This window comes from Loxodonta africana, chromosome 18 (assembly GCF_030014295.1).
Source record: "Loxodonta africana isolate mLoxAfr1 chromosome 18, mLoxAfr1.hap2, whole genome shotgun sequence".
NCBI classification, from domain to species: domain Eukaryota; kingdom Metazoa; phylum Chordata; class Mammalia; order Proboscidea; family Elephantidae; genus Loxodonta; species Loxodonta africana.
Genome location: NC_087359.1, coordinates 35,839,530 through 35,853,467, shown reverse-complemented (window position 1 = coordinate 35,853,467; position 13,938 = coordinate 35,839,530). Strand labels below are relative to the sequence as shown.

Here is a 13,938-nt window from a genome sequence, read left to right as displayed (position 1 = left end):
AGCCGCGGCCTCCACTTCTCCGCACGCCGGCGGGATGGCGCCCGGGCCCCGGAGGAGCCGCGCTAGCCGAGGCCTGCAGCGCTGCTGAGGCGAGCCCGCCAAACTCCCCTCCCCCTCCTCCGTCCTCGACCCCCCGCACCTCGCCCCTTCCCCACCCCCTCCTCCGTCTCCGTCCCTGGCGCTGCTCCGGACCACTCTGACCATGAGATCCGCAGTGTTCAAGGCGGCCGCGGCCCCTGCCGGCGGCAACCCTGAGCAGCGACTGGACTACGAGCGGGCTGCGGCGCTGGGCGGGCCGGAGGACGAGCCCGGGGCGGCCGAAGCCCACTTCCTCCCCCGGCACCGTAAGCTCAAGGAGCCGGGGCCCCCGCTGGCCTCCTCCCAGGGCGGGAGCCCCGCGCCGTCCCCGGCCGGCTGCGGCGGCAAGGGCCGGGGCTTGTTACTCCCGGCTGGGGCGGCCCCCGGGCAGCAGGAAGAGAGCTGGGGCGGCTCGGTGCCCTTACCCTGCCCGCCCCCGGCCACCAAACAAGCCGGCATTGGGGGGGAGCCAGCGGCCGCCGGAGCTGGCTGCAGCCCCCGGCCCAAGTATCAGGCGGTGCTGCCCATTCAGACGGGCTCTCTCGTGGCGGCGGCCAAAGAGCCTACGCCCTGGGCTGGGGACAAGGGTGGGGCGACTCCCCCAGCTGCCACCGCCTCGGACCCGGCGGGACCCCCACCACTACCTCTGCCCGGGCCGCCACCCCTCGCGCCCACCGCCACCGCCGGGACCCTGGCGGCAAGCGAGGGCAGATGGAAGAGTATGAGGAAGAGCCCTCTCGGTGGTGGCGGCGGCTCGGGAGCCTCCAGTCAGGCCGCCTGCCTCAAACAGATCCTTTTGCTGCAATTGGACCTCATCGAACAGCAGCAGCAGCAGCTGCAGGCCAAGGAAAAGGAAATCGAGGAGCTGAAGTCTGAGAGAGACACGGTACGGGAGGGGTTAACCTGCGTTCGGGACGAGGGGAGAGTTGTGCGCATGCTCGGGGGAGGGGGCCCGTAGGAGGTTAAGGTACCCCTTGGTTAGGGGTAAAGGAGGTTGGCTACCAGCAAAGGAGTATCTTAGGTGCTGAGCCCTTGGTCCTTGGAAGCCAAGCTCTCAGACACGCTGGGTTGGAGGGAAGGCTTAAAGGGCAACCTCCTAGTGGAGGGGAGGGGAGGTTTCAGGTGCCAAAGGGTTAATTTAAAATGACAGCCGCCGATTTGTGGGAAAGATGTTTGGGCCTAATTTGTGAAGGGTTAAAAATGAAAGGGTGGGGTGCATAGGTGGTGGCTTTATGTAAGGGGTTAAATGGAGGAGCTGTCCTGTTAGAAATGCGTTGTGGAGAACAGGGACATAGCAGCTGTTGCTCTAAGTACTGCTGCAGCATCTTTGGATAGGAGGGGAGGAGTAGGCCTTTTAATGGGCAGAGGAGGAGTAGTGGTTTACAGTGGAATCTTATTTTGGGATTTCTAAATGATATTAGAGAATCACTGCCTTTGATTTCAGACAGTTCTTAATAGGAATCTGGGTTATAAAAACATGAGCACACTGATCGGGTCCCTTGTATAAGCATGAGTGCTGGCTTGGTGTTTGGAAGATTTTAAGGCATCAGGGGAAAGTAAACTTATCGAATGTACTAAATAGACCAAAAAAAGAAAAATTCCCTATTTTAGAACCTTAAGGTCTTAGGGAAGTCATTATTTCTTTATACTTCTGAGAAGCATGGCTATGTAGGCTTGTTTTTAGTGCAGCAGTAGTTAAGGGCACCTCCACGTTAAAATGTATTCTTTCAGATATTAGGAAAGCTGGGGTGGTGGGGTGTTATAGTGCTAGCTTGGTAACACCCCCGCATACCTTACAGCCGCCTAAAAATAAACATGGTTTCTACAATTGTTGTGTTCAAGCCGCAGCAGTCAGTCTCTTTCTCTCTCCCTTTTTCTCTCTGGCTTCGTGTGCGCCAAGGGCTAAGCAAGGGAGCAGAGAGCTATTCATTTTGTTTTCTTTCCAAATGAATCGCATCAGGCAGCGGCTGTTTTATTGGAGAATGCAGTCTGCAAGGTGAAATGGGAGCTGAGGCAGGTCTCATTAAAACATCTCATGGTGTTGATTTGTGGAAGTTACTCAACATGGAGGTGGCACTGCTCAGCTACTGTACTGCAGTCTGGGGGTGTGATGGTACTGTAATTACAACACATCATATCCTTGTATGGGGGTGGGGGAGGCTGGAAGAGAAGGACTGGTGAAGGGGAAGAAATCAAGGAAATGTCACCCACAAACCGTGGTTAAGTAATGTGAAGGGTATGAATCAAAGCCAATATAGGGAGATGAAATGAGAGTTATGGCTGACAGAGGGGGCTCTCTGCAGATTGTGGAGGTGTTTGCTCTGTTCCTGAAGTGAAGGCCCCTTTGCAGGCTTTCCAAGGCAGGAGAAGTGGGGTGAGTTAAGGATAGAGTGTCAGTCTGAACTTGGCATTCACTGCTTCTGTTGTGTACTGCAGTCTTAGTGTTGCTCAAGGTGATTTCTCTTACTCCATTTGTTGTTTGCCCTCGACTAAAATATATGTAGTTAAGTAGATATGATGAAGGTATCATGAATATTACTGTGTAACTATGATAAACTCTTCTTATTACAGGGTATAAGTAGAACAGTTGACACCTTTTCTCAGAACATTTTAATAGCAAGTTTTGAAAAGAATAGATTTACGTTTTCTGTTTGATTATGTAGTCCTCCCTTAAATTTAGTTATAAGTCTTTGGTCTTAATATTTGGATAAATAGGTTAATTTTTCTGTTACCTCAAATGCAAAGCAAAATGTGTGTTTCATGATCTTTGGTGGATTTATGAGTACTGGTTTCTCTCCTAATTCCTCCAAGTGGAGCCTTCATTGTTTTAAGAACCTCCATCCCACCCCTTTCAAATAACACTGCAATTCCTAGTGGCACTGCAAGGAGCTTTTAATTCCTTCTCAATGTAACGTTTGGACCTTGCCCTTGTGTATTGAGTTTTGGAGTGAAGTAGAGAGGCTAGGATTTGGAGAACCTTAGGACATCCTAAAATGATGTAAGGTTAATTCTAAAACTCCCAAATTGACTTGGAGTCACATGGTTAGCAGAACCAGAGACCATGCCATTAAAAGACGTGCTGTGGCCCCTCACTGTAGAGAGGATCTTTCTGAAGAATGAACTACAAATTCCCCCATACCCCTCTCCATCTAATTTAACCTGTAAAATTAATCAGTGTACCTTGTCTTCTCTATTGCTTTTAAGAAACATCATTAAGATTAATGTCTGCTTCTTAAAAAATAAGCTGAATTGATAGGGTCCAGGGAAAGACTACTGATTCCTAAGTACCTGTATTTAATTTGGTTGTGTGTGCTTTAAGTCTACATTTTGCCACTTTGTCTTCTAGCTCCTTGCTCGGATTGAACGTATGGAAAGGCGGATGCAGCTGGTAAAGAAGGATAACGAGAAAGAAAGGCACAAGTTGTTTCAGGGCTATGAAACTGAAGAGAGAGAGGAAACGGAGCTATCAGAGAAAATTAAACTGGAGTGCCAGCCGGAGCTTTCGGAGACATCCCAGGCTCTGCCTCCCAAGCCTTTCTCATGTGGGCGGAGTGGAAAGGGACACAAAAGGTGTGCTGATAACTTCGTTACATTCTCTGGACATGATGAGGACGCTTGTTACCAGTGACTGAGAATAGTGGATTGGGATTTATGAATTAGTTTTATAGCAACCATATCCTGACTTATGAGGGGTCTCCCATGCTGAGAAAGTATCTTGAAACGTTCTTGCTTAGGCTGTAAAAGTTTGCTAGGAACTTTTTCGTCACAGCGGTAATTACAGAATGTAGAATACATCATAAAGAGAATGGGCAACAAATGTGACAGCTGATTTTGTTAAAGAAAACTATAGCACTTCACTTCAAGTTAGGAAATGTTAAATTCCTCCATTATGTTAGGCATTAATAGATATAAAAAAGTAAAAGATAACTGGCTTTGGACTCAAGAGATTAGTCTAGCTGTAAAGAGGGGCATAAATTTTGAAGACACAGAACTTAAAAACAGTAAAATATGTAGATAAACAACAGTGATATAAGCTAAGTTTTGTAAGATTCAGGGATATTAAAGCATACTCTGAATTAGAATAGTAAAAAAAAAACTTTAAAGAGGAGATGGATCTTGAAAAAGAAGTATAGAGTTTAGACTGGTAAAGAGGAAAGGATATGGCATCCTAGGGATAGCTCGTGGGGAAGCGGAAGGAGGGAGAAAGGGAGTCAGCAGACAGCTAGAAAAAAAGACATAGAGGTTGTAATTAACATGGGGGAAATAAAGAGATTGGTCACTGGTTGACAGGAATGAAGGAAATAGACCACAGAGTAGGGGTACCTAGTGTTGGTTAAACAAAATCGAATAAAACAGGAGTCTTTTTAGATCTGGTAGGTAATAGGACATCAATAGATGTTTTTAAGCATGGAAGCTCATGTGTTCAGCAAATATTTAATTAGGGCCTGTTGTGTATACTGTTAAGCATGGGGCTGTTCCCACTTAGTCTGCCAAATGAGCATCAGATGTTTAGGTACCTAAATACTGGTCATTTTGGGACAAGAGAACAATCTAATTCTCTTGTCCCAAAATGAAATCAGATTTTATCCAACAGTAAATAAATTTTAAAACCTTTTCTTCCCTATTCAATAGGAAATCCCCATTCGGAAGTACAGAAAGAAAGACTCCTGTTAAAAAGCTGGCTCCTGAATTTTCCAAAGTCAAAACAAAAACACCTAAGCACTCTCCCATTAAAGAGGAGCCCTGTGGTTCCTTATCTGAAACTGTTTGTAAACGTGAATTGAGGAGCCAAGAAACTCCAGAAAAGCCCCGGTCTTCAGTGGACACCCCACCAAGACTCTCCACTCTCCAGAAGGGACCCAGTGGCCATCCCAAGGAGAAAGCCTTCTCAAGTGAGATAGAAGATTTGCCGTACCTTTCCACCACAGAAATGTATTTGTGTCGTTGGCACCAGCCTCCCCCATCACCGTTACCATTACGGGAATCCTCTCCAAAGAAGGAGGAGACTGTAGCAAGTAAGGCATAGAGAACACTTGCTCTTATACCCTAGTGGTGGCGGTCAAGCTAACAAGTTTGAAAATGCCTTTGGCATTTTTTTAAAAGTGCAATCAATAAAGCAGAGTTCTGTCAAGAATGAGTAAGTTAACAGCCAGAGACAGACACTGTGCAGGCATTGCAAATAGATGGAATTACAGCAAAATGTGCTCAATGTATTTGCCTGCTTACAACACTGGGAGATGTGTTTGCCAGTAAGTTGCTCATCACAAGAGCACCAGACTTGGGGGTGTAATCTCCGGCAACTTGCATGCCCTCTGAAAGAAGGGTTTTCTGTGCCGTGAAATGCATAGAACTTACACTTTGCCGTGCACGACTGTTCCTGCAATTGATATTGTGTGAAACCTGGGAGGGTGGTCTTTGGGTGTTCTCAGGGGCCAATGGTAATTTTTGGGTTGGGGAGCCAGGTTGGGGTGGGGAATTTCACCTGGGCCTCCACTCTTTAACTATATAAACGTTTATCTGTATCTCTATGTCCCGGTCTGGGGGGCAGGAGGAATCTGCCAAAGACCAACAGTCTTACTTTATCTTACTATATACTTCACAAAGGTTCTAAAATGTGAAGAGTTTACTTGGATTGCAGTAGCCCATTGGTTGTTCATATATTTAAATAAAATGGTCTACAAACTATTTTTCAAACAATAAGGACTATCTTGGGATATCTGAGCTGCTTGGGGAGGGTGTGGGATGTGGGACTTGATCTTCATTCCCTTTTTTTCTTTATGGCTTCCACACAGAGATGATTCCCTTATCTCCTACATCAACCAGTAACTGGAATGTGCCTTCAATCATGTAATGTTAGTCTGTGACAGTCACTGTGGGTGCTCCAGGGTAATGGTGGGGGAAGCCTTTTTGGATAGAGCTGCAGCCCTGAGTTTCTACCCTGTGTCTTGTCCTAGCCGGGATGGGGATGGGAATCCATTCCAATAAGACAAAGAGCATTCTCCAGACTTTGTTTGGCTGTTCTGGTTACAAAATCAAGTGGGGGAAGATAGATTATTCTTCTTAATGATTTAAAATTCACTAGACCTCACACTTGAGTACCTGAGATAGACCAGGATCCTGATCTAGGTTTGATTTTTTTGTTGGTTCAGTCAGTTGAACAGGTTCATCCTTAATGGTTAACCTTCTTGCTGCCATGGCAATGCTGTGTAACAACTTGAGAGGAACCGTGAAGCAACTTCCCATCCGGGATTGGGAAATGGCTTGGTCCGGAGCTGTTCTGTGTGACTGGCTATTTTTGAAAATCTTATCTGCCCTAGTACAGAAAATTCCAGACACCTCAGATTGTGTGTATAGCAGTAAAAGGAGTCCGATTGGGGGGATCGCACCCCTTTGAGAAGCCTGAGTTGTGAATAAACGTGTGAATCGTTACTCTTGACATCCCTATCTCAAGAGGAAGTCTCAATGGCTTATTCTAAGGAAGCCAAAGTCTTTGTGCATGTTGTTCAGGCTGGACCAGCAAGGTAGTTTGTTTGGAGGGAGGAGGGAGCTGTTTATGAAGACTACATATGTAAGTTTTGAGAACACTGATTTTTATTTGAAAAATAGGGTCAACTTTTACTCACCTGCCATGTTCTGAGTTTAAGGTTTGATATCCTTGGCCATCAACTGTTGCAGGGAAACCACCCTAAATAATGAAGAAAAGAAGTCGTCTCAGTGTAAAAAAAAAAGTGGTGGGCTTATTTTCTTTTCTTTTGTCTGTTGTTCCCTCTTCCCCTCCCCCAGAGAGAAATTCTCAAAAGAACAACTCAAAAGCAAAATGGCTTCCTAGTGAGAACTTCAGTAATGATCCTTTCCTCCAATTTGGGTATGGGCTTTTTTTCTTTTTACACTGAGATGATTCTTCTTTCCTGCATTATTTAGGGTGTCTGATGCCATCAAGTGTTGCAGGAGAAACTTCAGTCTTGGCTGGTGAGTAGAATAGGAATTGTGCTGGCTGGGCTTGGGGTGGAGGTTGGTGGGATGGTGGACGGTTGGGAGTTGTATTCCTCATCAGTTGAATGTGGGAGAGTGAGGTTCCTTGGTGTGTGATTACATTACTGTAGACTTCACAATGACAACAAATTTCAGTTGTTTTTCAGGAACTGCAATAGCATCTATTATATGAATTGTCAGGTATTGGTTTAGGGGTTTTTGTGATCCTGAGTCTGGCAGACTGCAATGGTATTTTAGGGTCTTTTATACCAGAGCAGGAACACTGAATATGGCTTGAGGTGAGGCCATAAAATGGACTTCTATCACTTGGTGACTTTGTGGGAGAGACCTCTTTTCCTAGGGAATAGTAGAAGGGTTATGTGACCTTGGATTTAAGGGGGTTCCACCTCTTCTCCCTTTCTTGTTTTTTTCTTTCCAGTTCCTTCTTGGAGGGACCATTCAGTAGAGCCTCTAAGGGACCCAAATCCTTCAGACCTTTTGGAGGTAGGTACCAAGAGCCGTCAGTGGATGAGAGTAAGAGACCAAATAGAACGTGGAGGGGTAACTTGAAATGTCACAGTAACTGTATGGATGGATTATGTAGACTTTTGTGGTCAGAAGGGAACTTGAGACATTATTTAGTCCAACTCCTTCTTTTTATAGGTGAGAAAAGTGAGGTCCAGAGTGGCTAAGTGATTTATTAAAAAATCTATAGCTAGATAATATTTGAAACAGAAGTAGAGTTCATGTTAAGTAGAAAAGTTAGTATGTACCACTCAGCAACAAAATTACGTATTACAAGCTGGTTTGAATCTTAAAAGGTTGGTATTCATTGTAAAATTAGACTTTCACAAAGTATGGAGGGCGAGGATTTAAGGCAGCTTCCACGGTTGTTTTGGTTTGATACCTTGGAAAGCTATGGAAATGGTTTTGAGATGTGCAGATTTTTTAATAGGGTGGGTGTGGAGAAGAGAATATGTGTTTTGTTGATTCTGTCACCAGGAGGTTCACATAATGTCCTTAGAACTCAACTCAGGTGAGGCCTGAAGGTGAAACATTTTACCTTCCTGGAAGCTAGAAATGAGTTAGTATATACATGTATGACATGGTGGTAAAATAGCTTATCATCTGCCATCCTTTATGCAGAACCTGGATGACAGTGTGTTTTCGAAGCGGCATGCAAAACTGGAGCTGGATGAGAAGAGAAGGAAAAGGTAGGCCAGAGATGTCCATCCCAGAAACAAGTGAGCCTTGGGACAATGACCTCTCACTTCCACACTGTGAAGAGTCCTCAGGCTCTTAACACTCTTAAATTACTGGCTTCCCAACTGGTTGAGTATCTTAGCTTGAAGTGGTACTCGTAAGTCAACATATTTGGCTCTGTTTCTTTGTATATGCCCTTCCTCAGTTCCACTCTCTGTGGAACACCAACACATGATCTGAACTGTTAGACCTAAACAGCTCTTCCCTAACCAGGCAGTCAGTTTTCTCTGCCCTATCTAGGGGAATCAGCAAGGTCTTCCTAGCATCTGCAGTATGTGAGTTGCTTTTATAGGTCAGGTCTTAAGTAATGTTGGATTTGTTTGTTTTGTTTTGTGTGGCTTATTTTCCCAGATGGGATATTCAGAGGATCAGGGAACAAAGAATTTTACAGCGACTGCAGCTCAGAATGTATAAAAAGAAAGGAATTCAGGAATCTGAGCCTGAGGTTACCTCATTTTTCCCTGAGCCAGATGATGGTGAGTTCTAACTGTCTGTCTTCTTAAAAGCTGGGTTTTCAAAGAAGAAAAAGGGTGCAAGGCTCCAGGTTACAGAATGCTTTGAGTGACTGAATTAATTGTATTTTGGAGCAGATATAGTTGCTAGAACTTCTCCATCCATGGCACTGACAAGGTCCCATTTGACTTTCTTCCATAGTTGAAAGTTTGATGATTACCCCCTTCTTGCCTGTTGTAGCATTTGGACGACCATTACCAAAATTAACTCCACAGTAAGTATAAAATCCCTCCCCTTCCCATCTCAGGTAGCCTGTACCTCCCTTTTAGACTTTATGAAAGCCTAGATATAAGGCGGAACAGGTGATTTAGGAATATCTTTGGTAGCAGTCATGGTTCTTTTACAGAAGCGAGGCCACCCTGGGCAACTAGTTTTTGCAGTGATAAGATTCCTAACCACGAATTAGTAGTATTGCTTCTTGAGTTAGAAATAAATTATTCAATCACTTCAATGGCACATTGTTACTCAAGCTTTAAGGCAGGAAAGTCACTTCGAACTTGGGACCCTAGAGTCAGGGCTAGGAGTAGTAAGGGCATAGTGATCTTTTTTTTTTTTTTTTTCATAGTGATCTTTTTGAAGTTACTGTCATGTCCACGCTGAATCCCTTTTAGTCTTGGAAGCTGATTCCCCATCCTTTTTTTGCCAGGAATTTTGAGCTGCCCTGGTTGGATGAGCGTAGTCGATGCAGGTTGGAGATCCAGAAGAAGCAAACACCTCACCGGACGTGTAGGAAATAGCTGTGCTGGCAAGAGCCCTCTGTCTTCGGATAGTTGTAGCATGCCATTCCCAGAGAGTGGCAGAGACCTGTATACGTGACCTGTGTCCTCATGTATGTTATCATTTGCTGATACCTTTCCGTACTCCCTTGATTCTGGTTTTGTTTTCATCACTCTGATTTTACAAAAACTCTTTCATTGGGCTAATTGTGAATTACAGAGAGTGATTAAGGTTTCTTTTCCCTTTTTGGGGGAATGAGCTCTCAAGCTAAATCTATAGAACGGCAGATTCGAAAGTGTCAGGGGTTTGCTGCTATGCATTTGCCTATGGCAGAGTACTCTCTTCTTTAAACTTGTGGAAGAGGAAGCAAGCCTTGCTTTTAAAGCTGTGCCTGCATGGCACTCTTCTCGCCCTGGTATACCCTTCCCTATAGTTTGGGTATAGTGGTTTTTACCCTAAAACAAAACAAAAAAACCTCACCATGAGCTTAAGCACCAGATGAGGAATAACAAGTGAAGTGATGAAGCAAGTCATCCTCACAGAGTAGAAAAGAGACTGGAGAGTTGATAGATAAATGTCTGGAAAGACAGTCGTTCTCTTAAAACTATTTTGCGATGGAGCCATGTGGGGAGAGAGATTTAGATATTATTTTCTTAGTTTATGGGTAACTGAGTTTCTTTCCACACCCCTCAAAAAACATCTTTGGAAAAGTTAATGAGGATGGTCAGTTTCAGACAAGTTATAGTTCTAAACAAAAGTCAGTTGGCATTTGGGGATGGCATGCCAGAACCTGTTTAGATGTCCTTATGTTGCATCACTTCTCAAGTATTCCTTGTTGGGCTTTATCCTTTTTTGCTGAGCTCTCGGTGCTGGGGTAGAGGTTTAGGGAGGGTGGGGGGTGTGGAAATATGTGCTTCATTTGGCTGGCAAATGTCTACATCTTGAAACAAACAGATGTACCTAATGAGCTTCTCCATTCACTTTGTAAAAATACATTTGTGTGTGTACCATCTTGGTTCTTTTTTTCCCCCCGTTTTGTTAAAAAAAAAATTTAGGACAGCACCCCCAGGCCACTTTGGTCTCAGTGTAAAATCTCTGTAACTATCTGGAAGGAAAATAGAGCCAAGACCTCTGGTCTTAAATATATAGGAATTGCCTTTCATTAGTCTTCAGGACTATGGTGTGAAAACAAGTAGGGGTCTAATCTCCTAGAAGGTAGGGGCTTTTATCCTTGAAGAGAATATGTCCCCAAACCATTAGCACTTTTAGAGGAGAAGCCAAGGTATGTAGGGTGTGTGGCCGGCCCATCAGTGGAGCATGAGAGAATGGGATACCATTGTGGGAAGAGAACAAAAGTTCCTCAGGGGCCTCCCACTGCTAAAGCTTTTTGTGAGATCTGTGCTCCCTGAGATTGACTTTTAAAGGAATTATTCCGGCAGCACATGTAGTCTTGGATGATCTTGCTGCTCTTATTTCTCCTTTTTTTGTGTGTTTGTGTTCATTTGTAACTCCATCTGCTTAGGAGAGTGGGCTCTCCACAAGGGAACCTGCTGTGAACATCATTGCAGCAAGTATGTAGAGAGAAATAGGACTTAATCCACTAGGGGCTCTCATCTCACACCTTAAGGAGAGGAAGGAATTTCTTGAAAAATTGGGCCAGATTTTCTTTGTTCTCCATCGTTTTAATGTGGCAAGCTATTTAGCTTTCCTGCTCTGACCTATGTTATATTCCTTCACAGTGTGCCCGAAAAGAAAAAAATACCAATCAGTGTCTCTACTTTATTCTTGATCCCTCTCAGTTTCTTCTTGATTTTCAGCATTTGTTGGATTAGTAAGTTTGGATACAGGTTAGCAAATTTAATCTTTATGTTTATACCCTGCCCAGGGGACTCCCCAGATTCTGAACTTGAGCTAGACTTGAGAGGAATCCATGAGGTGCTATCTGGCCAAACTTAAGTGGGTTCTGTTTCCTTGGTTCTCCCTCTCCCTGAGGACCTCTTATTTTATTGTCCCCTCTTTTAGATCAATGCTCCTTTGATTTGAGTATGTTGAGGTTTGTCGAGAAGGAGGTTGGAGAGTGGGTTAGCAAAGTTCCAAAAGCAAAATTACAGTGTGTTGTTGGAGTGTGGGGGGAAAATTAGTCTTATTTTTCCCTACATGGGATACAACACTGTGAAATTCAGTCTTCAACTGAAAGCCCTGCAGTTCTCCTAAAACATAGTTCTTTGTTTATCTTTCTTTAACCAAGTTTAAGCTAGTGTTAATAAATTAAAAAGAGAAGTTGCTTGTCTGTCCACTTCAGCTTTGTTTTATGCCCATTTCATATTGTTGTCTGTGTTGTAATTCATACTTTTGATACCATTTCTGATGTGTAAAATTGGGTGTCCTGTAAATATCTTATAAAGAGTTCAATTGTAAATAAACTATTGTGGCTGTTAATTTTTTGAATTCTTGTTTCACTTTATTAGATTTATTGGGAAGCATTAAACAATTCTGCTTGTATGTTTTAAAAGATTAGAAAAATAAATCCATTTTCACAATAAAATAGAAAAACATTATTTTCCCTTTCATATAAGGTATTCACTTCCATTTTTACAAGAACAGTGGTTGTGTTTCATCTGTTCTGTGTTCCTCTTGACACATAATTAGAAACTTTAAAAACAGGAGACATGTAAGATGCTTAGTGTCTATGACTGAGTTATCCTAGTTGGAAAGACCTTGGAGGTCATCTAGTCTGACTTCTGATATATGATTTCCCCTTGACAACATTCCGACAAATGAAGTCCAGCTTCTGTTTTCAACACCTTGTTTTTTCCCGTATGTTGTTTTCTAAATGTTAGAAGACTCTTCCCTCAAACCAACTGGTTCTTGCTTTACCTTCCAGGAGATAAAAAAGAAAAAAGACCAATCCCTCCTTTTCCTCATAGTCTCTAATTGTTCTCAAAAGAAAGGATTTTGAATTTTTCAGTTCCTGCTGAGTGAGTGAACATTTTGGCCATGTCCATTTAAAAATTGGACGCAGACCAAACAACTGAAGGGCAGAGTGGCAGACTATCACTTTCCTTATTTAGACACTACACTTGGCAGTCTCATTTACGTCGTGATCAATAACAACGTCTAGGTTTGTTTTAAAACACATTAAATCATACATCCTCCATTTTGAACTCAGGCAGGTGGTTTTTGGAGCTGGATTTACAAGTTGTCACTTTTGGCCACTGGCCTAGCCCTTTGAGATGTTTGTATCCTGATTCTCTCTGAAGACATTCATAATGCCTTCCAGGTTCAAATTGTCTATATATTTGATTCACATCAGGGAGATTGTCAATCATAACATTTGTAAAAATAGTACTCAGGACAGAATCCTGTGCTTTGCCACCGTGTCCGTGTCCTTTCTCTGATACATATATTAATGTGCATGCACACTCGTACAGTGGTAACTCAGATCACACAATTTGCATGTCCTTACTGTCCAAAGAGTCATGGTGGCACAGTGGTTAAGAGATAGGCTGCTAACCAAAAGGTTGGCAGTTCCAATCTACCAGCCACTCCTTAGAAACGCTATGGGACAGTTCTACTCTGGAATTGACTCGTGGCAATGGGTTTGGGTTTTTTTTTTTTTTTAAATGGTCAAAAGAAAAAGTACTATTGCTGACAAATACTTTGCCAAAATGAAAGCATTCCCTTCATCTACCAGTCTGGTAACCCTTAAGAAAGAAAGAAATGTCAGCTAGGATTTTGAACCTATGGCAGTTCTAATGCTTCTCTTAAAATCGGTTGTAGAATCTTAAGACTAGCATCATACCATCCTGCATCTTGGGAGAGGTGATGGCTGGGGTGGGAAGACACAGGAAGAGGAAAAGTGCTGCAGTAGTTAAGTCCTCCAGTTTCACTGCAAACAGCTCTTAAGCTTAAAACGGGTTGGTGTGGCAAATCTGACGCAGCACAACGGCTTTAGAGGTTTACCTTGATTTGGGATTTTACCAAGCAAACGGATGCAGTAAAATGGCCTGCTTTAAATGTAGGTAGAAAGGAGAGAAATGGAAATTGAAAACCATGGTAATCGCCCCAGCGCTGCAGTGAGGCTGTGACAGGTTGACGTCTTCCATTAGGAAAGCCCAAGATGGCCGGGCGAGGAACTGGGGAAAGCCGTCCGCGTCCAGCTCCCCTTGCCAGGGGCCAGCCCTGAAAAGTAGGGGACCGCGCCACGCCCCCCGCACGCCACTGTCGGACGTAATCCTACTCGCCCGCAAACGTGCCGCAGGGCGTGGGCACCAGCCCTAGCCCCGCCCACTGGGAAGCGGAGTAGCAAAGGCCGCCCGTGAAGCATGCCGGGACTTCATCTCGAGTCTCCCAGCTCTCCCTGCGACGGGCGCGGTGCGTAAGGAGCTGGCCGGC

At 44.1% G+C, this 13,938-nt stretch overlaps 1 protein-coding gene across 2 annotated transcripts; it reads left to right on the top strand.

Annotated features, from left to right (window-relative positions):
- Positions 1 to 22: 22 nt before the first annotated feature.
- On the top strand, positions 23 to 11,991 carry MSL1 (MSL complex subunit 1). 2 transcript variants are annotated; one of them, XM_003414705.4, is made up of 9 exons: positions 25 to 964; positions 3,425 to 3,648; positions 4,711 to 5,093; positions 7,000 to 7,047; positions 7,490 to 7,554; positions 8,197 to 8,264; positions 8,665 to 8,789; positions 8,968 to 9,040; positions 9,473 to 11,991. In XM_003414705.4, the coding sequence occupies exons 1-9, from the start codon at positions 203 to 205 to the stop codon at positions 9,561 to 9,563; spliced, it is 1,839 nt and encodes a 612-aa protein (XP_003414753.2). In that variant the 5' UTR covers positions 25 to 202; the 3' UTR covers positions 9,564 to 11,991. The 2 variants fall into 2 exon arrangements, with proteins under 2 accessions (XP_023409436.1, XP_003414753.2); XM_023553668.2 differs by lacking the exon at positions 7,000 to 7,047 and having other exon boundaries at positions 23 to 964.
- Positions 11,992 to 13,938: the final 1,947 nt, after the last annotated feature.

Coding starts and splice junctions, on each gene's coding strand:
- MSL1 (XM_003414705.4), top strand. CDS start 203: ATGAGATCCGCAGTGTTCAAGGCGGCCGCGGCCCCTGCCGGCGGCAAC. Junction 7,048..7,489: donor AGAAACTTCAGTCTTGGCTG/GTGAGTAGAATA, acceptor TTTTCTTTCCAG/TTCCTTCTTGGAGGGACCAT. Junction 7,555..8,196: donor ATCCTTCAGACCTTTTGGAG/GTAGGTACCAAG, acceptor TCCTTTATGCAG/AACCTGGATGACAGTGTGTT.